This window comes from Prunus mume, linkage group LG3 (genome assembly GCF_029339155.1).
Source record: "Prunus mume cultivar Tortuosa linkage group LG3, ASM2933915v1, whole genome shotgun sequence".
In the NCBI taxonomy this organism is placed as follows: Eukaryota; Viridiplantae; Streptophyta; class Magnoliopsida; order Rosales; family Rosaceae; genus Prunus; species Prunus mume.
Window position 1 is genome coordinate 25,305,920 of NC_142700.1, and position 24,596 is coordinate 25,330,515.

The following is a 24,596-nucleotide window of genomic DNA, read 5'->3' on the forward strand; positions in this document are numbered from 1 at the left end:
ATGTGGAGATGCCGCCACACTAGTGTTTATGAGCAAGAAAAACAGTCAGTCTGCAAGAGGATGGATGGATGGATTGTAATATCAAAGAAACATAATAATATTTGTTAAGCTTGCATTTGCATATAAAAATCAAGAGATTTCATTTCAACAAGAACTTTCGATCAAAAAAAGAAAAAAGAAAAACAGTCAATGGTAAATGCATGATGCAGTTCAGCCGACTTTGTTTTGGACTTCTCTCTCCGGACATGAATACGATTGATTGCCACATGCAGATGAGAAGTTGGGTTGCGTAGGGGTGGTGACTGGGGAAGACTGCAGCAGCCACCCAACCCAATTACCCGATTCTTTTACAATTATTCAAAATGACGATAATGTCCCTAACCAAGGGCTGGTTGACCAGAGTGGTCAAGTATTCGATCCATCTAAAACTCAGAAACCAGCCGACGACGACCAAGTAGTGAAGTGTAGAGGAAGAGAAATAAAATGGGGAAAGCATCGACATCGTCAACGACCAAGGACGCGCTTGCCCTCTTCAGTTCTCTGCGCTTAGCTTACTCTGCCACTCCCACCAGTCTCAAGGTCTCTCTCTCCTCTCTCTCTGAGAATTCACTAAATAAGGATAAGAAATGCTTAACCCACTTTGTCATTTTCTTTTATAAATTTGCAGATCATTGATCTCTATGTTGGTTTCGCTGTGTCCACAGCTCTCATCCAGGTACTCCCATGATCTCAATTTTCCTTTCTCCGTTTTTGTATGTTCTTAATTTTTTTTTTAATTTGCTCTGTTTGGGTGCCCAAAATATTTGGGCAATTGTCAAGATGCAGAATTGAAATGCCTCATTTTGATTTACTCTTAAAACTAAAAAACAAAAGCAAAGGGGGAGAAGGGAAAGCATCTTGGATTCTTGGATAGGTTTGCAATTTGACCTGCCTTTCCATTTGAACTCCTTACTATTTAGTTAGATCAATATGAATAGCTAGGATCAGTGAAATCTTATTCTTTTTTTTAAATATAAATGTATAGTTATCTGAGCCTCAGTCTTTTCTATCATGAGTCTGTATGCCTTCCGGTTTGATTATGTACATAGTTTTGCATTCCACAAGGCACCGTTGTGCATGAATCTATTTGGTGAATGTTGTTAACATAATTTTTAATACATGGTTTATGGAAGCTGCGTTGACTCAACAAATTGCCTTTAAGAGGTTTATGAAGCTCCATTTGGTTTAATATACCAACGGATTTGAAGAATCTAACGGGGAGAAATATTAATTACTTGGTGTTTGGAGGTTCCGCAGAAAAAAATGAAGAAGAAAACTTGTAAGGACATATGTTCGAGGCTTGATGTTCTAGTGTTGGTGTCTACATATAATTCCTAAAAAAAAAAAAGAGTCCAACAAAATGCATCTTATACATCCACAAAAGGGATAATTTTAGATATGACATTTAATTGAATTGTGAGAATATGATAATCTCATTCATAAATTATTGGAAGGAAACCAACCTGTCGGATTCACATTCGTGGATCAATTTTGTCATTCTTGATCACCATGTCCACTCTTTTCTCCCCTCCTAGCCCACTTCAATATATTCTTCCACCTATTTCCAATGATGCCATCATGCATTAACTACTACAATCATAACCCATGAATGGTGGAAGCCACCTTTGTTGCAATTTGGTATGGTTTCTTTAATCTTTGATTTAGTTATCTACTTTGTTGATGAACAGGTCGTTTACATGGCTATCGTCGGATCATTCCCATTTAACTCATTTCTCTCAGGAGTACTCTCTTGTACAGGGACAGCAGTCCTTGCTGGTAAGGGGAAGATGTAGTTTTTTTCTTTGTTGGGTGAAAGCTCATATTGGACATGAGGAGGTTAACTTGGAAACTGATTACTTCTTTTGCAGTTTGTCTCCGTATTCAAGTGAACAAAGAAAACAAAGAATTTAAGGTAAACTCTGTTTGTTTCTTGTCCTTCTGTCTGATTCACAAATTGTGAGTTGTGGGAAGTTTGTGCGCTCTAAACCAGTTTTCGTTTCCGATGGTCCTTGTTCATCATGTATTAAGGAATTGACAATGTTGGTAATGTTATTTTGCCCACCTTGACCTATCCTCTTCCATCCTCGACCTGATCAGTGTTTGTTTGTAAAACTGCAGGATTTACCTCCAGAACGGGCTTTTGCAGATTTTGTTCTCTGCAACTTGGTGCTGCACTTGGTGATTATGAATTTCCTTGGATAAGTTAGCATCTTTTGGTCTTCATTGATACTGTTTCCTGGAACAATGATGATAAGATATGATCCTGAAGAAGTTTTAAGAATTTGATGTGGTAACTTTTTCTTGGTAGTTTTATTTTATTTGATGTAGCCACAATATTTGAAAAATGAAAGTGCAATAGAATCTATCTTTTATTACATTATCAGTATCTCTTCTTTAAATACTTTATTGGAACTGTTTTGATATTGTGTTTTCTTGTTTTCTTTTATAAAAAAAATATACAGTAAACTATTTTTACATGTCTTAGTTACAGTAAACTTGTATCTGCTAGACCATTTTGATATGGAGAGCTCATTTTGTGCTTTTGGGCGTTCAAAAGGTTACGGATTTGTTCTTGTATAAAAGAGAAAACAAAAAGTTAAAACTATTATATTAATTTATGGAAATCAATAACTGAACCTTCATTCCAGTAGGAGCTGTTTGAGCTGGGCAGGGGTTTACCTGTTGCTGTAAGATTCATTGATTATGAGTTAATAATATCCACGTGTATGGCGTAAACGTGAACTGCTGATTCATGCGAGACTTGCTATGAGATTCGCATTAATTAACGGTTAATAATCACTTACATAAAAGGAATGAAAAGAAGCAGTATCACATTTATAGGTTCAAGCACTTCAACCCAGGCCAGAAGTTAAATCGGAACTTCATGGGAGAGATGTCGCCTCTGTCGGAAGGCCTGACAGAGGAACTTGTTTTTATTTTATTTTTATGCATATGATTATGCGAATTTAATCGTCGATAATAGTGTTTGCATGTGATGCTTATTATCCTATTGTCGATGGCTAATAGTTAAGGCAATAAAATAGGCTACGTGCTAATTATTACCAACGTCTGTTACCGATGGTTAACAGACTTGGGTTTTTTAAATTTTTTGATAATTATTAACGTTGTCGATGACGATGACCAGTGGTGCTAATAGTCTCGGGTTTCAAGCTCTTTGGTAGACGTGGAATATCAACTAGACATATAGCAAACGATAAGACGTTGGGTACTGGTGTGGTATCAGTCGAAGGCTCTCTGATGATTAAGTTAGCTTTAAGAACGGAGTGAATAATGATTTTGATAGAGTAAGGGCTAATTAGCCGAATGTTACTGTTACCTTTTTTTGAGGGACTTGTGCCCCTATTTATAGACTCTTGGGGTGTGTGCACCTCGAGTTGTGTATCAATGTGGGACTTTGGGCATTTCCTGAGAGGTTGCCATGTGTCCATGTAAGTGATAATTTTGTGAGGCGCCTTCTTCAGTCGGATCGGCAGGACAGGTTGCCGAAGGCTCACCTACTCGATGGTAATTCACAGGCCTTAGTACTTCACTAGTCTTTGTGGACCCTCTTTGAAGGTCCCATGTTCCACGTGTCGCAGAGTAATTGGCCGGTCAGATATGGTATAAACATAGATGATATTTGAGATAAGATTTTGACGATTGAGATTGAGATAAGAGAATCCAATCCAACGGTTGAAGATGAGATGCAATCTTATCATGTTAGATTTTGAATTGTGAGCAAATAAGAAATAATAATGATGTGAGATGAAATCTGTTCGTATTCTCAGATTTTATGTAAATACGTGATAAGAAACCAACACAGTTCATATTAAATTTGTTTTACAATCCAGTGAGTTACTTTAAAAAATTGAAGTCAATTTTTTTGGGAAAAAAACTTAAAACAAAACAAAATTTAATAAAAGAAAAAAATAATTCAAATTTACATTTCCCCCCATTCAAATCGAAACCACATTCCCTCATTCTGTTCCTCAGCTTTCTCTTTTGACCTCTTTTGACCTCTTTTGACCTCCGTCCTCGCGAGATTTTAGTTTGTAATTCTCCTTTTTGCATAATAAAAAAAAACATTTACATTGTCGGAAAAATCCCATAAAGGAAAGAAAAAACCGAAAAAAGGTGGGTCTTTTCAGGAAGGCGGTTGCATGCAGCTGACTAGATTGATTCCGACGAGGCCGCCCTCTATTGGATTGATTCCACTTGTACCAAATAGATACCAAATTGACTGTACAAACAAACAAACAAACAAAGTGTTCTTCGGAAATTCAAATTTATTTATTTCATTTAATTGAAGAGGAGCTGAAAAGAAGAGACATGTGGCGATTTGTTGGTGACGTGGGCAGCCAGGTGTGCCTGAATAAGGGTAAAAGCGTTTAACTGGCAAACGTCATCATTGTTCAGTTTCTTCTTCACTTATGTGTGAGTGAGTGAGCGAGTCTGTGAGCGTTTTTGCTCAAGGTACAAGAACAAGAAGGTGGTTTTGATTTGATTGATGGATTGTTCATTCAGTTGGACGGTGGATCCGACTCCGAACTCGGATACGACTCCGAACCCGGATCCGAACTCGACTCCGTTCCGACAAATCAAACGGGTCCGGTCCAAGAAACTAGTGGAGTTTACCGGGTGGGGCTCCAGGCGGCTCTTTGAGTTTCTGGAATCGATTGGCAGAGACACCAGCAATCCAATCTCGCAATACGACGTCGCCTCCATCATCACCGACTACGTCAATCAACACAAGCTTCAGCACCCCACCAAGAAGAAGAGAATCGTCTGCGACGACACCCTCCACTCGCTCTTCGGCCGCAAAACCATTGCCCGAGTCAAAATCTACGACTTGCTCCACCAACATTTCGCCGAAAATCAACAAGACGACTCAACCGACAACGACGAAAACGACGACGACGACGAAAACCCCTTTTCCAATTACTTCTTAGGCTCAGCAGACGACAACATTTCTCAATCGCAATCTCGGCAGCGGAAGCAGAAAAAGCCCAAGAGAATCGATTCTGCTTGTCCTCCAAAAAGCAAAAGCTGTTTTGCGGCCGTCATCCCCGAGAACATAAAGCTGGTGTATTTGCGGAGGTCTTTGGTGGAGCATCTTCTTCTTCATCACAGTCAGCAGGAGCAGCAGCCACAAAATCAAGCGTTGTTTGAGGAGGCTAAAGTTGTGGGAAGCCTTGTCAGAATCAAGGCCGACCCTAATGACATCTCGCAGAAGAACTCTCACCAGCTTCTCCAAGTTACAGGTCTTGTTCATGATGATAATGTCAGCAGCAGCAGCAGCAGCAACAGAGGAGTTCTTCTTCGGCTTTCCGGCCTCGCCGTCCCAAAACAAGTCCAAATTTCCGAGCTGTCCGATGATAACTTCTCCCCGGTAAAACCCGAAATCTAATCAATCTACTTAATGGATCACTCCTGTTGCTGCTATCTAGTTCATCAAATGCCAATTGGTGTTTTTTTTGGGGAACAATTCTAAATTAGGGTTATTTTAATAATTTCAGATAAATATGCTGCCTGCCAAACAAAATTTTCTTCTCCACAATAAAACTCCACCACCACTCCACATTGTCTTAAAACCTTAGCCTTTTGAAAAATCGATCTTGAAAATTTGCCTCCCTTCTACAAAAAACCCTTTGTGCTGATTAAATTAACACTGTGTCGCCCAAGACCTCCCTTAAATGATATATCCTATAATACAATACTTGATACCAAGCTTATTGTTCTAATGTCACACACGCTGAATCTTCCCTGTTTAAAATGAGGTTAATGTATGTTTCATTTGTTGGTGCATTTCTTACCCTGTTCTTGTGAAATTCCTCAAAAGCCTTCAGTCAGTAATTCCTTCTTTGAAGTATGCATCAGGTTCTGGTATTCGTTAATATAATTGTGCATGTTTTATTTATCTTGCCTAACCATTTCTGCTGGTTGCTTTGCAGGAAGAATGTGAGGATTTGCTTCAAAGAATAAAAGATGGGTTGCTTAAGAGTCTTACAGTGGTAACTGCTAATATCTTGTCCCTGTAAAATTTCTCTTCTTTTTTGGCTTCGATACAAATCATGTTTCCTATGCCAAAAGTAGGTAGTGTTTTGGAAACATAGAAAAAAGAATGTTACCACGTCATACGCGAAACTTATGGAACTTTGCCTCCTTTCACATGTTTATTAACTACTAATCTACTCTATATAACCATCAAGAAGCTTTTTCTTACACAACAGAGGTCTTGAGGTGAAAGCAAGGACTTAGTTTGTTTAAGGTTTCAAAATAAATGGTTTAGTGCCGCATGATTACCGTCTATCGATGCCCAAACACATATGCCCTGGTTGAATGGGTGTTAGTTGCATAATAGCATGGAAACCAGTTATGGTTAAATGTACTTATATTCTGGATTTTGTTCTTCTAAATTCTCACCAAAGATATTCCCGAATTCAGACAATGAGTTGGGCAGCATGCCTTTGGTTCCATATAATAGTGTGGTTGAATTTCTCATGTATCTAGTGGCGTGAACTGGTCTTGTTTATCTCGTCTACTTTGGATGGCCCTTGGTAGCCAGTACATGTAAAAGTTTGGAAAAAAGTATTGAATGCGGTTAAGGTAGTTATTTTGGAATACCTTTTAAGAACGTTAAAATTGGATAACTTTTGGTTTTAGGTGAGGTTGGAATTTAGATGGATGCAAACTCTGATTGAGAATCTTAGTAGTAGGTGCTTTTGCTAAAGTTCTGTGTGTTGGAGATTGTCTAATGTTTAATATTTTCTACAACAGAGTTTTTGCGGGATAAGTTGTACCTTTCTGGTCCTTGTGACTAGAAAGGAACATAATAGATTTTGAAGGGTAGAACATTCCATTGTGGAAGTGATGTCCAATATGTTAAGGTGGTTGTTTGAGTGGTGAATTAGGATACCTGTTATTATCTCACTTTGTTGGATTCTGTTTTTGGCTATATACCATTGCCCTCTTGTATACAACTCAGGTAATGGTGGCCGGGCATTCTTATACTAATGCTTATTAACCTATCAAAATGGGAAGAAGGTTATTTGCTTGGCCAACCATTTCATTGGTAATTGGATATAATAGGAAACAACAATTTTGTTAGAGCAAAAAGAAATTACAAAATAATATGGACAAGAAAACCATCAGGATCACAACAACAGAAACCAATAGATGCCCGCCTCCCCAACTAACCAAATAAAACTAAACAGATAACAAATTTACTGCTATGTTTGCTAAGCTAGTCCTAACAAATATACTCAAGAATTACCTTGGACTTGGGCGTAGTCCACCAAAAGGGTGCAAGTGGGTACCATGAAGCAACGGAATTCATTGCTTGATATAATACTTACTAAGCAAAAGCCATCATGTGTTGTCTTATGTTCGATATATTAAGGGATACTAATTTATACTGCCTTAGGGCCTTCCTCTCTAGAGGGCAGAGGTAACAGGTGAGCCTCTTACTCAGTTACACCTTGTGGGGGCTTCCTTCATGGCAAACTTTTCAGATAACTGTTAAAGAGGTTAACACCTTTATAATTATTACTGCTTATTTGTGGATTCTCTCCTCTATGAACGTAGTCAACTTGTTGAACCTTGTAATTTTGGTTGTCTTTGGTGTGGAGTTTTTATTCTCTTTGCCATGCTATTGATTATCAGATCTATGTGCATAATAGTCTTTTTCTTTTCTCTTTATGGTCAGCTACATATGTTCTAATATTTTACCCTTCATCTTTTTAATCTGTTTGTTAAACTTTTGACAGGTGGAGCTTCAAGAAAAGGTCCAGATGTTGCACGAGGATATAACAAAGCATGTAAGTATTCAACTATACATAAATTTTCATGTCAACAGAAGAATTTTTGTCAGAGTGTTTTGCAAGTTTGTGTATTTTTTCAAATAGGGGCTGAGTTTTTATATTGTTCGTGTGTACTGAACCCAAAAGGAAGAGATGTTTATCGATAATATGCATGCCATGCCAAAATGTTTTTTACATCTTTGCTGTTGCTTGAGGGGTAGTGTTGGAGAATAAAAGTTTATCGCAAGTAAAGGATCACCTATGGTACGGGTGTTACCTTGGATAACTGCTCATGTGAGAATGAACCTTTGTGATATGGCTCAAAGGAGGTGATCTTTTTGACGTTCTCCCTGTTTGTGTGCTGTGTTTAGATGTGGTGCTGAAGGCATGCATCATTTGCTTAGTCATTAGTTGCACTGTCATTCTGGCTAAGGGCGTTTAATTTTAGCTGGGTTACTCTTGTTTCATGTAATACATCATTATGTGGAAGCTTAATTTTTTTGGGGGCAACAGGGTTGTGGTCTTGGGGAGGTGTGCTGTGACGGCTATTTGTTGCGTAGTTTGGAAGAAGAGAAATAGAAGGACATGTTGGGCGTGGGGAGGTGGTTGACTTATGCGAGAGGGTCTGGTTTGTGATAAATATGATTCAAAGTAGGTCAGAATGTTTGTTTGCCTGGTTTGTTTAAGGGAGCGGTCTAGTTTTGTGAATTAAGTGATTTGGTTGTTATTTAGTTTCATATTGTGATGAGAGTTGTATTCTATTTAAACGCTTTGTAGGGTTAGGATTAAGGCATCTCATTATTTCCCTATTTTCTCTACATATCCTATAGGTGTTGTGATGTAATGTCCAAAATAAATCATGATCCAAGGGATATCCTTCTTTTCCCTCTGCAAACATATAGCATATTCTGCATATATTAGCTCTCTAACCATATTTTGCAGTTCTGCTGATTCCTTATCATCAGGGACTAAATTCCCAAAATAAATCATGATCCAAGGGATATCCTTCTTTTCCCTCTGCAAACATATAGCATATTCTGCATATATTAGCTCTCTAACCATATTTTGCAGTTCTGCTGATTCCTTATCATCAGGGACTAAATTCTAAACAAAAAATTGATTAACTTTTATTTATTTATATTGGCGTCTCCCTTGTGGGGCTACCACTTCTCACCCAAACTACGGACTTTCTCTGATGTCTGTGATGTAAGTGGAGGTTGATTGTGTGACATTTTCTCCATCTTGTGGTGGATTTGTTTCAGTGGCTCGTGCGAGAACTTGCTTTGTTACAGAAACTAATTGATCAAGCCAATGAAAAGGGATGGCGCCGAGAATATCCTTTCAAAATATCTACAGCTTATATGCCATGCTTTAATATGTTGCCTGATTTGCAGAAGTATTGCCCAATCAACTTTTAGCTCACAATGAGGCAATATGATTCATATTTTATAACAGAAGTGAAAGAAATTGCTCACTGGATCCTTAACTTGGTTGATATTTTACGTTGTTTGAGTACTTGGAGAGAAGGCAATTGCTTCAGACTCCAGATGAACAGGCAAGATTGTTGCGTGAGGTTCCAGAAGTCATTGCAGATGAAATAGAGCTAGAAGTTGCACCGAAGGATGCTCCAGATGAAGTACAAGAAGGAAACCACAGTTCACCAACAAATATCCAAAGGGGTGCTTCAGAAGGTCCTATTTGTGATATGCCAGCTCCTACTTGTGATGTACCAGCAGAAGAAGCTCTATTAACTCGGACCTCAGGTGGCGTAGATTCTGAAGGTGCGTTTTTAAGAATATGATGATTTCATGTCAGGTATGCTGAACTTTGCATCAATAAAATTTTGGGCCTCACTCATGGCCAATAAAGCGGGCAATTTATCTACATGTCAGGCCCAAGTTGCCTAGACGTGCCCCACGTCTCCTAAATATTCATGTCTTTATGTGAGGGTGGCCTGTTGAGAATATAAAGAAATCCCACATTAGCTATTTTTGTCATTACATTTTATTATTATCATTATTAATATTGTTGTTGTTGTTGTTGTTGTTGTTGTTGTTGTTTGGTAGATATAAGGAAACAATACCATTTCAAAAAAATGAAAATTGATACTTATGTTCATTATTTTTCAGCAGCAAGCAAGCATGATGCTTCTTGGCAAGAATGGCGGGAACAACCGACAGAGTCCTCTGTAAACAGGAGCAATGGTGGGAAAAAGCATGGAATTATAGACACTAAGGGATTTCAGAAACTGGTGGATAAGCTGGTAATAACATCTCAGGTAATTGATTTAAGTAATGATGAGGAAAATGAAGAAAGATATGACGTAAAGGAGATTCCTGGTGATCAGCTGGGGAGCTTGATATGGCATTATTTAGATCCCCAGGGAAACATACAGGGTCCCTTTTCAATTGATTCCTTAAAGTCATGGAGCGATGCTGAATACTTTCCTCCAGATTTCAAAATTTGGAAGGCAGGTCAGAGCCTAAATCAAGCTGTATTATTGAAACGCATTCTTCAGCAGACTTATCCGAATAAAGTTTCAAAAGATTAGATTTTGGTTAGTCATTAGTTCAGGGTTCATCTGTCATTATTCGAATAAAATTTCCATGCATGATATGACAATCTTGGCTGTCATGGTGATGAATTTTAATGCTCAGAGCTTGCTTTACTGGAAATTCTTGAGATTTCAGATAATTTGATTTGTGCTGGTAATTGAATATGCAATGCTAATTTATACTGCGGATTTTGAAATGACGTAGAGGATGACATTTGGCTAAGTATTTTTGTTGGAAATGATCATTCCTTTTGACTTGATTTGGGAGATGTAAGAGGGAACAAGGTAAGGAGTGCAGGTGGCCTGCCCCCGCAGGGTGATGGATGCAAGTAAAATCTCATATCTTGAATGGCTCTCTCTTCTTCTTGAGTATTCGTTGATTTGTTTTCTTCAGCTTGTTCCAGCTGCAGTATAGACAGCTTTGAGAATATTGTACAAGGGCTCGGTACTGAGGGGCTTGAACTTGATGAACTGGGTGGCTTGGAATGAAAGGTCATGGTGGGTGGTTTCACTATCTCAAGCTTGGGCCTCATCTTCATGTACTGCCTTCTTTCATGAAGTTTGCATGTCTGCGTCGATGACCATGTCTTGGTCTTCCTAACAGTACTATTAGTAATATTATTAGGAATGCTGGTGCTCGTTATCGTGCCCGCGCTCGTTCCCTTGAGTTGTGCTTGTTGTGCAGGATCAGATGGCGGGCTGTTGCTTCCTGTTAAACGCTGCACTACTTCTCGGAAGGTATTTGTGTCGGTTTGGATGAATGTAGTAGTCAAGGGTAGCTTATTACAACAAGTAGTTATGCCTAATTCTGATGTCTCCATGCCCATCTATGGATTGAGCTGGGGTTGACAAACCACTGCCTCAACCTATCCACCTTTGATCATCTATATTTATAAATATGAAAGTTGCTGGATTGAGAATCGGAATGAAGGATTGGGGTTTAGGGAGATAGGAAGACCTAAATTAGTAAATAAGGTGGACAGAAATTAGTTAAGAAGAGGTTAGGTTAGTTTAGTTTAGCGCTTAGGTAGGTAGGATTGAAAATGAAGGAATGGTTTCCTGTCGTACAGTGAGAAGCCAGTGAGGGCAAACAAAACTACCAGAATTGCCTCTGCTTTGTTACAACATTTGTTTTCATAATTACCCATTTTGGGGAGGGACAACCACATGACAATTGTACTTTTAGCAAAATTGCCATTTATCTTTTACCGCCAATGACTCTGACACGTTTGACTTTTGGACTTGACTTCTTGCATCAGACCAGCTACTTTCCAATTTCAATTTCTGACCAAATCATGGTCGGTTGTTAGTTCCATTTTCTATTTTTGTTTTATTACTTATCAAAAACAATTTCTTTTTTATGTACAGAAATTTACATTACAAATGCTAAGCTAAGGTCGTGGTGTGGTGGTAAACACTACAACTACTTCTAATTTCCTTGCTAAAACATAGTATTGACTCAAAAATACCCATTGTCGGAAAAAAATAAAATAATAAAAAAATAATGGTCGTTTTCAATGGTGTGAGGATTCGATGTTGTCTTCAATTCTCCTTTATCCGCCTCTCCCCAAACATAACTTGTATAATTTACATATATATTTATATATACAATAATTCTCTTATTCGGATGTCTGCACATTATTATTGTGTGGATGTTATTGTAAACAAGCTAGAAAGCAGGGAGGGATAATAAAAAATGCATAACATCCACATGATAATAACGTCTGAATGTCCGCATAGGAATTTTTTTGTATATTATATATAATAGGAGAGTGCCAATTTATTTGGCAACTTTGGCAAAAAAAAAAAAAGTTATTTGGCATCAAAATCGATTTATCCTAGTTCCACTCCAATTTCAATCTTTTTGAGTAATGTTCTTTACAATATTTCTTTAGTGGGAATTCTTTGTTAATTTGTACTAAACTTTCATAACTCAACACTAACCTTGATCATACATATTGACTGTAGAGGATCTTCTTCTCTATGCAACATTGCAATGCTATTTCTCTAGATGGGGTGAGAACTGTTTTAGTGTGTATTGTTGCTAGAGAAGGGACCCCTATATATATGCATCACTCGAATGCCTTGCCCATCAAGGAGCAGTCGAGTGTTCTAATTGCATTAGATTTAGGTTGTTTCAATCCATGTAGAATTAGGAATTTGATTATCTCTTGTATTACAATTAGGATAGCTTTTATATAGAGATAATCCGATAAGTCTGAGTATACTTCCTGAACATGCAAACCTCGAGTTCTCACATGATTAGAAGACCACAATTCGTGGTTAAGACAATGAATTGTCTTACATTTGTCGTATGTAATGTAATATAAACGCATTTAATTTTGATAAACTCGATAACCAGTTATAGGGCAACGTCAGTTGAAAATCATCACATGCACCATGCTTGGCTGGTTAGCATTTTTAAATTTTTAAAGACCGATTTAGAGAAGTTACAAAAGTTCGTAAAATTTATAAATTTAGGCGAAATTAGGATCTAAAAGACCGATTTTTCTTCAATGTTCCATGTCCACTTGAATTCGTTCTGAATTGATCCAATGAATGTCAATTGATGATCCTAATTGTTGGCATAAATCTAATAAGTGTTAGTCTTTCACTAATTTTAGTTAAACTAAAACATGAACCCTATGTTTTCTTGCAACACAAATTGAACAATCACAACAAGTATGATTTTATTTAAGTATCAAGACAAAATTTCTTGATTGAATGCTGATTAATTACGAAAATCGTTATATGGTACATTTCATCACTAAATGAAGGATATTATTATTGTTTGATTCATAATAGTAAACTAATGTATCACTGTGTCAAAACTAATTAAAGTTTAATTCTAGATAAATGAAAGAGAGAAAACCCTAAGGTGAGAAAAGTTTCAGTCGACGCCCTCTTTGGAGTCGATGGAGATAGACAAAAAGTAGCGATTTAGCAAATATCTTTAACGCTTTTTCCCCCATTAAACCCAATAAAAAAAAAAAAAAATCAAAATTTTATAAATTAAAAAAAAACCTTAGGTCCCTTCATGCACATGAAAAAAATATTTTATATAAAAATATTAACTAAGTATGAAAAATAGTTTTTCGGAATAATCATTTTCTCAAGATAATTTTTGGCGGCTTTTATTCCTTACACATCATATAAGAAAACTTGATTTTATGGGATTTTAGTATGAAATATATATTGACTTAATGAGCCATCATTTTTAGCCTAAATCGTATTTTACACTAAAACCGATTTTTCATATTTTGATTTGGTGGGAATTTGATTTTCTATTTTTATTTGAATCCAAATAGGGGGTACTTCCTTATTTACATTGTAAACTTAAGTAAATGGAGTAATATAAAAATAAATTAAAGTACAAGGATAAATGGAGTAATACTTCAAATAAATTAAAGTATTTGAAAATATATATATATATATATATAGAAATACATAACAATATATTACTTTTAAAATATAAAAAAAACTTGAGTGGGGACTGGGACCACACTGGTCCCAGTGTGGCTCCGCCCCTCTTTCACATACTCTTCAATATATTTAAGCCAATTCATCAAAAATGAAGAAACTCAAATTGACTTTTTGTTTTTTTTTTCAAGAGAAGGGAGAGACGAGTTAGATTCAGTCCATGAGTGTGAGGATAACTGCCATACTAGCCACCCATAAAACTCAAATTGAATTTGACTTCTTCCAAGTGATCGGGTATGTGTGTAGATGTACTAAGATTAAGTATTAAGTTGGATGATTTTTTTGTCTTTTTACACAATAATAAAACTTAATAGCTTAATGATTTAAGTATTGAAGATGAATAAAGAAAAGTATAAGGTTTAAATAGAAAAACTCTAAATTTATCCCTTTTATTTTATTTGAGTACGTAAAAAAACGTGTAATTAGATACAACTATTAATTTGAAGCTATTGAACTGTATCATTCCAACTAAAAGTGCAATTGAATTCAATATGCCAAAAAAGATCAATTTAGTACATATGAGTAATAAAGAAAAACGTCTAAAAGACACCTGTACACATTAAAGTCTTCAACGACAAAGTCTCGCCAAACTGCCTCTTACACTGGAGGAACAATTCTGCCGAGAAATTCCCAGTAATAATTTAGCATGTGGTCTGTAGGCTTCACTCGTTCCCATTTTCCAGTGCAAAATATTGCATATGCATCAGCTGCATACCTAGCTCAAATAAACAGGAAAATTCAGCTTGCTTGCATCAAGATCAAGTTGTATAACTTGCATGCAATTGGATGGGGAGGGAGGTCAATTGGCTTCTCTGGAGTTTGGGGGGAACCCTAGTCTGGACTCTGCAAAATCTCAACCATTAAAGAGAAAATTAACGTTTCACGTTGTGTCACATCATGCCATCAAAATTGTACCATTTTTTATCCCCCAAAATAAGGCAGTGCGATCCCTGAAAACATGAATTTCATCATGAATGGTTGGATTGCTGAAAGCAACCGCTTTATCCAGGCTAGGCAGGTCATGATTTTATTTTGACATATACATTCGGGAACCATGTACTCATCCTCCAAAACTCCAGAGAAACCAGACATAGGCTTAGGATTCTTAAGTATTGCCACAATAAACAGGAGGAAAAGGAACAAATAGAAAGAACAAGAATATATAAGCAAATAAAAGGATTTTAGATTAGCCAATTTACTTGCCAACACCATGCAACTCAGTTACATAGCTCCAGCTTTCCTCCAAATACTCCTGAGACAAACGCTGTATCATCGCTGCCCTCTTCTTTTGTAGACCAAGACTTTTTATAACCTTTTCTATATCCTCTGTGGCAGCCTCAGTAGCAGCCTTTGCATTGGGACACAAAGTGAAGAGATCTGATATAACTCTTCTTGCCTGCATATAATCCATTAAACAATAAATCCATAGGAACAGTAGGGAAAAGTATTCATATCTTTCATCACTTTGAAATGAGTCTTAAAAGTCAAGATCACATTTTAAATTTTTTTTTTTTTTTTCCAATCTACAGTCCAACACCAGATCAAGGATGCCATGAAACAAAACCGTGGACCCATTATATTAAATCATAAACGAAAAAGCATAACTTAGATTAGTAATTTTCAGTGTAATTTACATATAGGTATAATGTAGCTATACTGTACTAATGTGAGAACCTAGACTGCACAGTTAGCAATAGAAAACAGGATTTTATTTTTATTTTTTTGAAAAGCAAGTAAACAGGATTATTTGATAAAACATAACAACAGTCACCTTCATAAATACTATTTAACAGTTAAGATTGCAGTCATACACATTGAATCAAATTCTAACAGTTAGGCTTACACAAGTTAGCATCTTTTTTTTTTGGAAACAATAAACTGTTATAAATTCCAAATCCTTTTTTTTTTTGGTCTGAAAATTCCAAATCCTATGATTCTGATTTTAAAGACTTCAATGGCCTGAGATGAATTCTGAGGTTTTAGAGAGGAAAAAAATTTCACTAACGGAAATGAAATTATACAAAGGAATGGACTAGATGTCACTGGACTAGAGAACTAAGCACCATACTTTCAATAACAGTCTCCACCAGAAGCATCATCCAATATATAATCCCAAAGTTAATACTTTCCATACTAATTTGAAAATACATTCTACCTTATCTGTAAGGAAATATTGTTTGAAATTAAAATAAACTTCCAGTCCCTCCTGAGGACAAGTGTAGATAAATTAACTTCAATAACATCATAGGGAGAAGTTCTATAATCTTTCAGCTTGCAAACCTCATTTCCAATCCTAGTACACAAATGGCTATGTATAGTCATTACCACACAATGTAGAAGTTAAAAAGCGTCTAATGTTCTAGCAACCCAAATTTTAATAAGATCAGTCAATTCAATTTGATGTCATTCTAGTAATTATTCCTTTTCCATTTTCCAGTGCTTTCTTAGAGCAAGACATGGAAATAACTCATAAGCCATGAAGAGAACAACCAACAAAAACAATAAAGCTGAGGGAACTCTACTAAAAGATACAAAGAACAGACAGAAAATGCCTTATGGGTAAGGGGTGGAACTAGTCCTAAATATGCATGTACAATTATCTCTTCTAAAAATCCATGTATAATTATGCATTTTCAAAAACCTCATTAAACAAATTGCCTACAACAAGTGACGGCTATCATTCGGCAGAATTATATCATATATGCTTCAGTTAGATATAGGGGGGCATTTGGTACCATTACTCAAACTATTATGTTTTAAACGAGATGGCATAGCCAGAAGTCGAGCCAATATCTCTTTCTGAAATAAATAAACAAATTGTGACCTCTTTCTAAGGCTAATGTTAAGAGACTTGAGTGGGAATATTTTACTTTGCCAATCAGAATGATTCAAAACTAGACTTAACGGTTAATGATTGGTTACTTATTTTAACTACTTATCGTAGTTACTTACTAAATCCCTACTCTCTCTATATATGTACTTCTATGAATCATGCAATTTATAGTAGTCCAAATCTAATAGACATAATACTATGAATGGTCAAGTAATCAAGTGACAAAGTTATATAAAGAAACAAGACCTGCAATCCCGTTGTCCGATTAAGGAGCATGCAAATCACCAATACTCTCCAAGGATCATGGAAATGATCCTCTTGCATGAGACCATATTCTGAGCGAGGAGGAATCCATGTGTTATCTGGAGTTCTTCTTCGGTATGCTTCATCTTTCTTCTGGGTAGCAGAAAGAGTAGTCTTAATTGCCGGAGATCTCTTACGCCTTTTTTTACTTTCCAACAAGTGGCCATCCACATTATCTTCTTCTTTGGATTCTTTCTGAAAGTAGGAAGAGACCTTAACAGACTTGGAACAAGTTTTTGAACAGCGTTTAGGCGGCTTAGATTTTGTATCATCAGCCCCATTTACCAACAATTCTTGCACTCCTGATGTTTGGAAGTAAGGGGAAACCTTTCGGACTTCCACACGTGCTATTCTTCGGTGATTTTCATTTTTCCTCCTCTTGGAAGAAACCTTTCCATTTTCTGCACTATTCTGACTCACTTTTTCTTCTTTGAAGGTTCTGCAGGTGCTTGGCACAGTGGCATGCTCCTCAGTTGTGTTCCTGGCACTCTCACTTACTACAATGGAAGAATTGATAATATTATTCAATGCGAAATGGGGTGCTGTTTCACTTTCCTTCTGATATTTTTTCTCCTCCTTCTCTTCTTCCACTTCTTGTTTCTTCACACCACTAATTTGATAATAAGTTTGCAACGGTGTGCCCATCTTCTTCTGTTTGTCAATCTGTATGTTGTTCACGCTAGCACCACCCTTGTATGCAAATTGTGCAAGTACATCCTCAAGTTTCAAAATCCCATTATTACTTTTATTAGCCTTTATTTGGGGATTCATCTCAGACTTCTCTTCCACATCCCTTTCTTTCTCATTTACTACATTCATCATAGTGCTTGTTTCACGGTTTCCCCTCTTCTTCTTCTTCTTTCCGATGCCATTAGCACCGGATACCTCCACTGAAGTCGCATCCTCATTGGCAACACCTGCAGGTTCTATACTTTCATCTTTGTGAATGGCTTCCGGAGAGGTTGGCAGGAACTCTGTAATCTCCTCGGGCTCGGGCTCGGGCTCCAGAGCATTTCTGCAACTACTGTCATCCTTATCATGTCGTGTTACCCTTCTCCTCTTCTTCTTTATGCTGATACCATCACAAACGTCATTGAAATTTACTTGTTCCTTTTCCTTGGTTTTATTTTCACCAGAAACCTTTTCAATTTCAGCTACTACATTAAGGTAGGTCGCAAACATCTTACCCTTTTTTCCATCTCCCCCTTGATTCTGAAAATAGGGAGAAACCACTCGCTGTCCAATGCAAATAGGGGCTTTTCTTCTTCTTTTGTGGTCGGAATTAACATTGGCATTGGCCTCAAGTAAACCCACATTGCAATTTCGTTTTTCCTTTTTCTTCTTTGTCTTGGGTTTGTTTTCATAAGAAGCCTTTTCAGTTTGAGCTACTACATTAACAATAATGCCTGAATTGGTGGCAGAGGTTGGGAATATCTTACCCTTTTCTCCATCTCCTCCTTGATTCTGAAAATAGGGTGAAACCACCCGTTGGCCATCATTGCATTTCGGAACTTTTCTTCTTCTTCTTCTTCTTTTATGGTTGGCGCTGGCATTGGCATTGGCCTCATCTAAATCCACATTGTAGTTGCCTTCTTGTTCCTTTTTCTTCCTCTTCTTTTTCTCTGTTTTATTTTCATAACAAATTGTTTCAGTCTCAACAACTACTAGTACATCACAACTGTCTGAATTAATAATTTTAGTAGAGGTCTTACCTTTTTCTCCATCTACTCCTCCTCCTCCTCCTTGATTGTGAAAATAAGGAGAAACCAGCCGCTCGCCAACGCGTATGGCATTGACTTTTCGTCTTCTCTTATTCTTTCCCTCGCTCTTACCCTTTTTATTTTCTTCTTCTTCTTCATGGGTTTGGGTTTCACTTCTGGAGAAATTGACATAGAAACCCTCCCTTTTTTTCTTCTTCTTATGCTTAGGCTCGTTATCTTCTTCCTCTAATGGCTGACGCTGAGGCTGCCTTTTCTTCTTCTTCTTCTTCTTTTCCCTCTCGCCTTCCACCATTTTCCCACTTCCTTTCTACTTTCCTCGCTCCTCCTCGCATTCACTGTTGCACTTGCACAGCGGTTCCTCAAGTAAAAAAGCTCCTAAGGCCCAGACTTGTCGCACTTTACTCATTCTACTTGGGCCCACAAAACTGGATAAAGAATTCTGCGAAATTATGAAGGTGCCATATATGAACATAGGCCTCGTCATTTGGCCCGCAGGCTCATGGGCCAATGGGAGCCCGCCCGGCCCATTGAAAAAGCCAAAACCCATTTTAAATTGGCTTGTTTGACCCAGCCCTCGATTAAGTTTAAGAAAGCCCACCTGCCATTAGTTACATATATAATTATGTATAAATAAGAGTTTAAGTTTAGGATTTTAGCACCTAAATCACATATATAATTTGTTTCATTTCATTTACTTTTCTTTACTCATTCCTAGTTTATAATTGGATGATTAGAACATTAATTTATGTCAATTATTAATTCAACAATTATATATATATATATAATAATAATATAAATAAGACGAACAACATATCACATCACCAAATATAATCATATCACAAAACATAATTGTACCGCCAAATATAATCATGTTTTTCTTGAACACATCACCAAATATTTGCATATTTATTCATACCATCATTTAAAAAAAATATTTGTTTGATACTTATTATTTTTTTAAATTATTTCTTAAAACGTATTACAAACTAATTATGTAATAATCTCAAAAATAATACTTGGTTTTATAATTTTTGTGAAAAATCTTTTTAAGTTGTGTGACTTTATTGAGTGTTTTATGAATTTGGTTTGATGTGAAAATATTAGAATTAAGTGAGTTTAATCTCAAATTTGGACTAAAATGCCCTTGTGATTAAGTTTATAATTTTTTTTTAATGAAGTAGGCCCGTTTAGTCCCGGCCCAATGGGCTTTTTCAAGCCCAGCTCATGGGTCGAGCTTGGGCTTTGAATTTTCTAAAAAAACCCGGCCCGGCCTAATATTTTCTCTCTCCTCTTTAAAGCTCGGCCTGGCCCGGCCCATTGACGAGCCCTATAGGACATCTCATGTGAATCTTTATGTAAATCTTTATATTAACCACGTGATTATTTCATTAAATTTAAATAAAGTTATTATTCAGATAAATCATGTGACTAACATAAAGTTCCAAATCTAAGATCTATATATGACACCCTCACCATAGAACGACTCCAAAAATTATTGTGCTCTATGAATGAATCCATCAATTTCTTATCTTGACCCAACCCAACCATTATGAATTCTCAAATTTACTATAATTTTTATATATAAAAATTCATCATAGAAGACATAATTTTTTTTATTTTTTTTTATTTTAAAAGCATCAAATTTTCTCATTTGGACTAATCCGAACCAAAGTTAGTATGTTAGTCTAGCAATCCATTAGATCTAAACAAACACATAAATCTTACCTTACCATTGTTATAAACTTTTTCATTTTAGTGAAACATATATTTTATTTTATTTTTATAAAAGAAAAAGTTAGAATTGACTGAAACACGAATTGTTTATATTTTAACCCCATTTCAACATAAACACAATTATCCCTAACCCACACTCATTTGTTTATTTTTGGAAAATTTGCATAAATACCACATTTTAGGGTTGTGTTCTATTGTCACCTGAACTTTTGATTTCTACTTTTAACCATCTAAAATTTGTAAAGTGTTGTAATTTACCACATGAGTCTAACTCCGCTACAATTTCCGTTAAATCAAAATTTTAACTTCATTTTCTGTTAATTCATTCATTATAATTTTAAATTTTAAGATTAATATAATTTAAAACAAAAATAAAAACAAACCTAATTATCCATGGCTTCCCCCACCCCCTGACTTTCCAGTATCCCTCCCCTACCCATGCACAGTTCACACGAAACAAATCTGAACTAATCGTCATCAAAAATCACAAATAGAGTTCAATGATGGTGATGGATTACTCTCCTTTTTTTGGTGAAAAGACGAGCCATTTCCAAAAGAAAACACTAAACTACGACCTAAGGCCTACAGAGACCACTCAGGTCATCAACAACAGAGGACCTAATACTGTCGGGAGGCACTTGAAAGGTACAGAGACCCCAATCAAGGCAAGAGCCCAAGTTAGCAAGTCTATCAGCCACCATATTGCATTCACGATAGACATGATAAATAGAGCAGCCCAAACATTTTTTGATGTAGTCCTAGTAGCCCCATAACGAGGTAGCAAGAGGGTGGAGAGCACCCATAGCTTTATTGAGAAGATGCACTGCAATGGCTGAGTCAGATTCCAGCACAACATCACTGCGGCCCATATCCCAAGCAGATTTGAGACCATAGTATATACCTCATAACTCAACATCTAATACTTGATCATAACCAATATTAGCAGCAAACCCTTTAACCCACATCCCAGAGCTTGATCTAAGAACACCACCAGCAGCAATGCGACCAGTCTCTCCATTTCGACAACCATCAGTATTAATTTTAGTCACTCCTGCAGCAGTGTACTGCCAGGATAGAGTGGCTAGGGAGCGGATAGGTTTATGAGCAAGATCAGTGTTGGCATGTTGCCAATCTGCAACAGCCAAAAGAATTATGTGACTGGGATTGGGAGGGAAGACAAACCCAGGATAAAATATCTTCTTGCTCCTCCATTTCCAAGGGAACTAGCATGTGAAAGCAAACAAAGTAGAACACACAACCTCATACCCCATTAAGGTGCAGTTGTGTAAACTTCTTTTAGCCCAAGTAATCAAGTTGTCATCCTGCGACAAGTTCAAACTTACAGGCAAGGAGGATTGGCGCCAAACAAGAGAAGCCATTAAACAATTCATGACAATATGATCCACATTCTCCACAAGGGCACCACAAATGTCACTTGCATGTAGAGTCTGTTGGAAAAATTAATATTAACTAATACTGATTTTCCTATTTGAATAGGAATTAATAAAATTCATTGGGTTAAAGACATGACCCTTGGGTTAAAGACATCTTCACATGGGGGGTGACAACTCTTCAAACCAAGGGATGCATTGTTTGGGGTGACAACTATTCAAACCAAGGGATGCGTTGTTTGCCTTTTCAGATAAGGAGACCTTTTTGGAAAGGGTATTTCATCATCTATAAATAGATCAATCTTCCTGCAGTTTTAAAAATTCAGTTTAATTCTCTACATACAGACTTTCACATATAGAAAGCATTAGAGTTTTCATAAAGAGAGGTTCTTGCATAATTTGGTTCAAAGTTCCTTGTGAATTGCAGTGCTTCTTTCACAAGGAGGGGAGTCGTTGTATCCTGGGAGGCGAACGCTAGTGAACCATAAGCACCAGTGTGGGGCGTAATTCGTCTTAAGGTCAGAGTGTCCAACACTTGCCTCGACTCAATTAAGGTTCTTCTAATTCAATTCTCCTTTTGTAAAAATCTATTTTATGTGTAGTATTTATTTTATAGCAATTTAGCACTCATTTTTTCTAACAGAGTCATCCTCCGCCTGACCCTTTGTTCATTAGTTAATAACCGATCTTGGTGGAGTAACCAAAGAAAATATTTAATCATAGGGGGAGCCTTTAAAGTCCAAATAAAGGCCCAGCTAACATCCATATTGGAAAAGTCCTTGCAGTTAGCCTTGTAAGCAGATTTGACACTAAAAGAACCATTAGAAGTATGTTTCCAAATAGGCGAGTCATGTTTACAACATAACCCAACAGGGACACATATGATATAAGCAACCATCTCAAGGGGTAACTCTTCCTTTAACTTCTGAAGATCCCAAGTTCCATGAGCAAGGTAATTAGCAACTTTCAACGGGAGTTTATCTTCATCCATTCCCTCAACACTCCGAATCAGAGGGCCATCACCAAACCAATAATCAGTCCAAAAGAGGATATGCAACCCGTCACCCACACTAATTTTCACTCCATTTTCAAGACGTCAACACCATGTTCAATAGCACGCCATGTAGGGGAGGGGGAAGAAGACATAGGCCTTCTATTCTTGATAATGTTCGAGCTACTCCCTTGTAGGTATTGTTCAGTCAAAGCATCGGACCAAAGGTTATCTTTTTGTTGCAACAGTCTCCATCCAACCTTGGCCAACACCGTATGCTTAAGGCCAAGACTACCTTTCTTCTTACTTATATAGACAGAACTCTCCTTCTCATTTTCTTGACAAGCTCTCCACTCGCTTTCATTTCTCCCTCCCCGACTTTTCATCTTTTTCCCTTTCACAACACATTGTTAATCATCTAAATTCTTTTTTGGACAAATTACAGTAAACCCCCCAACTTATAGGGTTATTTACGAGTTCATTCCCGATTTTGGGGACATTTACCAGTACATACTCAACGTCGCGGAAACCCTATAATTTGCCTCCTCCGTTAGCCAAACCATTAGTGAATCTATTAAATGCTGACGTGGCGAATGTGGATTCCATTTTTTTAATGAGGTGGACTTACATGTGGACAAAAAAATTAATAAAAAATTATCTACTTTTTAAAATAAGTTTTAAAATATTAAAATCACTATTTCATTAAAAAGTAAAGAAATAACCAGCTCACCTCCCCTATCCAAAAAGAATCTCATTGTCCCCAACCCATCCTTATTCCCCCACCCCCATATCATCATCCCACTTCCAGAGCCGTGGTTGGGTGCACATGAAACCCATATGAACTCTATTTCATTAAACAAAACCCATATGAACTCTATTCCCCCACCATATGTCAAACTAATAAAAAAATAATCTTTTGTTGTTTAATCAAATAGAGTGCACACAAAATCTAGATTTGAATCTGGGTTAGGAGTTGAATCTAGAGTTGGTTTCATCGTTGGGGGGTGGGCGAGGGGGTAACTTTGATGGACGTCGGGTGTTGCAGTTGGAAGGAGGGAGCTTTGGTGGGCGTTGTAGATGGAAGGTCGTGGTTGGGTGTCTAGATTTGATATTTCTTTGAAATGAAATTTGAATTGAAATTTGAATTCTAGGCCATTAAATTGAATAAAATTTCAAATTCGAGCTAATTGGTTTGATAATACTAGACATTTGTTTTGAAATGTTCATTATGAAATCTCCATTTTGGCATCTTGAAAGGTGATGTTGCTGCCCAATTTATTTATTTATTTGCAATATTTGCTGCCCAAATTTCATCTATACTGAGCTTGGGTAAATTAAAAATGGAAGTGGAAACTCGTGGTAAGCAGAGGGAGGTGGGGTTTGGTTGTATTGGAGAGAGAGAGAGAGAGAGAGAACGACATTGGCAGTGGGTTTGGGGTGGATCGACGAAGGGTTAAGTCGGAGGAAGGGAGGATGGGGGTTGGCTAGGTGGGATGATGAGAGGTCACTGGTGGGTTGTTAGGCGATGGTTGAAGTTCCAGAGAGAGAGATGTCAGGGAGTGGGTGGCGCTAGTGCAGGTTGGAGATGGTGGTTGTGGGACGATGGTGAAGGTTGAAGATGGTGTCTATTTTTTTTTTTTTTTAAATAAATATTTTTGACAGATGGTGGCTGGTTGATTATCCTTATGAACTCTATTTCATTGAACAACAAAAGAATTTTTTTTTTTTTAATTTTATTTCTTATGTGGAGT

General features: G+C 36.9%; 4 protein-coding genes across 6 annotated transcripts; 2 read left to right on the plus strand and 2 right to left on the minus strand.

The window, feature by feature from the left end:
• The first annotated feature begins 382 nt into the window (after positions 1 to 382).
• LOC103327195 (dolichyl-diphosphooligosaccharide--protein glycosyltransferase subunit DAD1) lies at positions 383 to 2,419 on the plus strand. Its single transcript, XM_008229490.3, has 5 exons — positions 383 to 579; positions 668 to 715; positions 1,728 to 1,815; positions 1,908 to 1,951; positions 2,158 to 2,419. Exons 1-5 carry the CDS (start codon positions 484 to 486, stop codon positions 2,239 to 2,241), a joined length of 360 nt encoding a protein of 119 aa, XP_008227712.1. The 5' UTR covers positions 383 to 483; the 3' UTR covers positions 2,242 to 2,419.
• A 1,902-nt stretch (positions 2,420 to 4,321) lies between these two features.
• LOC103327194 (uncharacterized protein At5g08430) lies at positions 4,322 to 10,589 on the plus strand. 2 transcript variants are annotated; one of them, XM_008229488.2, is made up of 6 exons: positions 4,322 to 5,428; positions 5,991 to 6,050; positions 7,806 to 7,856; positions 9,101 to 9,171; positions 9,342 to 9,619; positions 9,968 to 10,589. In XM_008229488.2, the coding sequence occupies exons 1-6, from the start codon at positions 4,547 to 4,549 to the stop codon at positions 10,387 to 10,389; spliced, it is 1,764 nt and encodes a 587-aa protein (XP_008227710.2). In that variant the 5' UTR covers positions 4,322 to 4,546; the 3' UTR covers positions 10,390 to 10,589. The 2 variants fall into 2 exon arrangements, with proteins under 2 accessions (XP_008227710.2, XP_008227711.2); XM_008229489.3 differs by having other exon boundaries at positions 9,971 to 10,589.
• A 45-nt stretch (positions 10,590 to 10,634) lies between these two features.
• Positions 10,635 to 11,219, minus strand: LOC103327226 (VQ motif-containing protein 31-like). Its single transcript, XM_008229518.3, has one exon. It carries the CDS (start codon positions 11,217 to 11,219, stop codon positions 10,635 to 10,637), a length of 585 nt encoding a protein of 194 aa, XP_008227740.2.
• A 3,115-nt stretch (positions 11,220 to 14,334) lies between these two features.
• Positions 14,335 to 19,120, minus strand: LOC103327193 (DNA glycosylase superfamily protein). Of its 2 annotated transcripts, none has more exons than XM_089048929.1 (4): positions 18,721 to 19,120; positions 16,952 to 18,630; positions 15,080 to 15,268; positions 14,335 to 14,591 (listed from the first exon to the last, which is right to left on the minus strand). In XM_089048929.1, exons 1-4 carry the CDS (start codon positions 19,019 to 19,021, stop codon positions 14,535 to 14,537), a joined length of 2,226 nt encoding a protein of 741 aa, XP_088905055.1. In that variant the 5' UTR covers positions 19,022 to 19,120; the 3' UTR covers positions 14,335 to 14,534. The 2 variants fall into 2 exon arrangements, with proteins under 2 accessions (XP_088905055.1, XP_008227709.2); XM_008229487.2 differs by having other exon boundaries at positions 14,335 to 14,587; positions 15,072 to 15,268; positions 18,721 to 19,118.
• Positions 19,121 to 24,596: the final 5,476 nt, after the last annotated feature.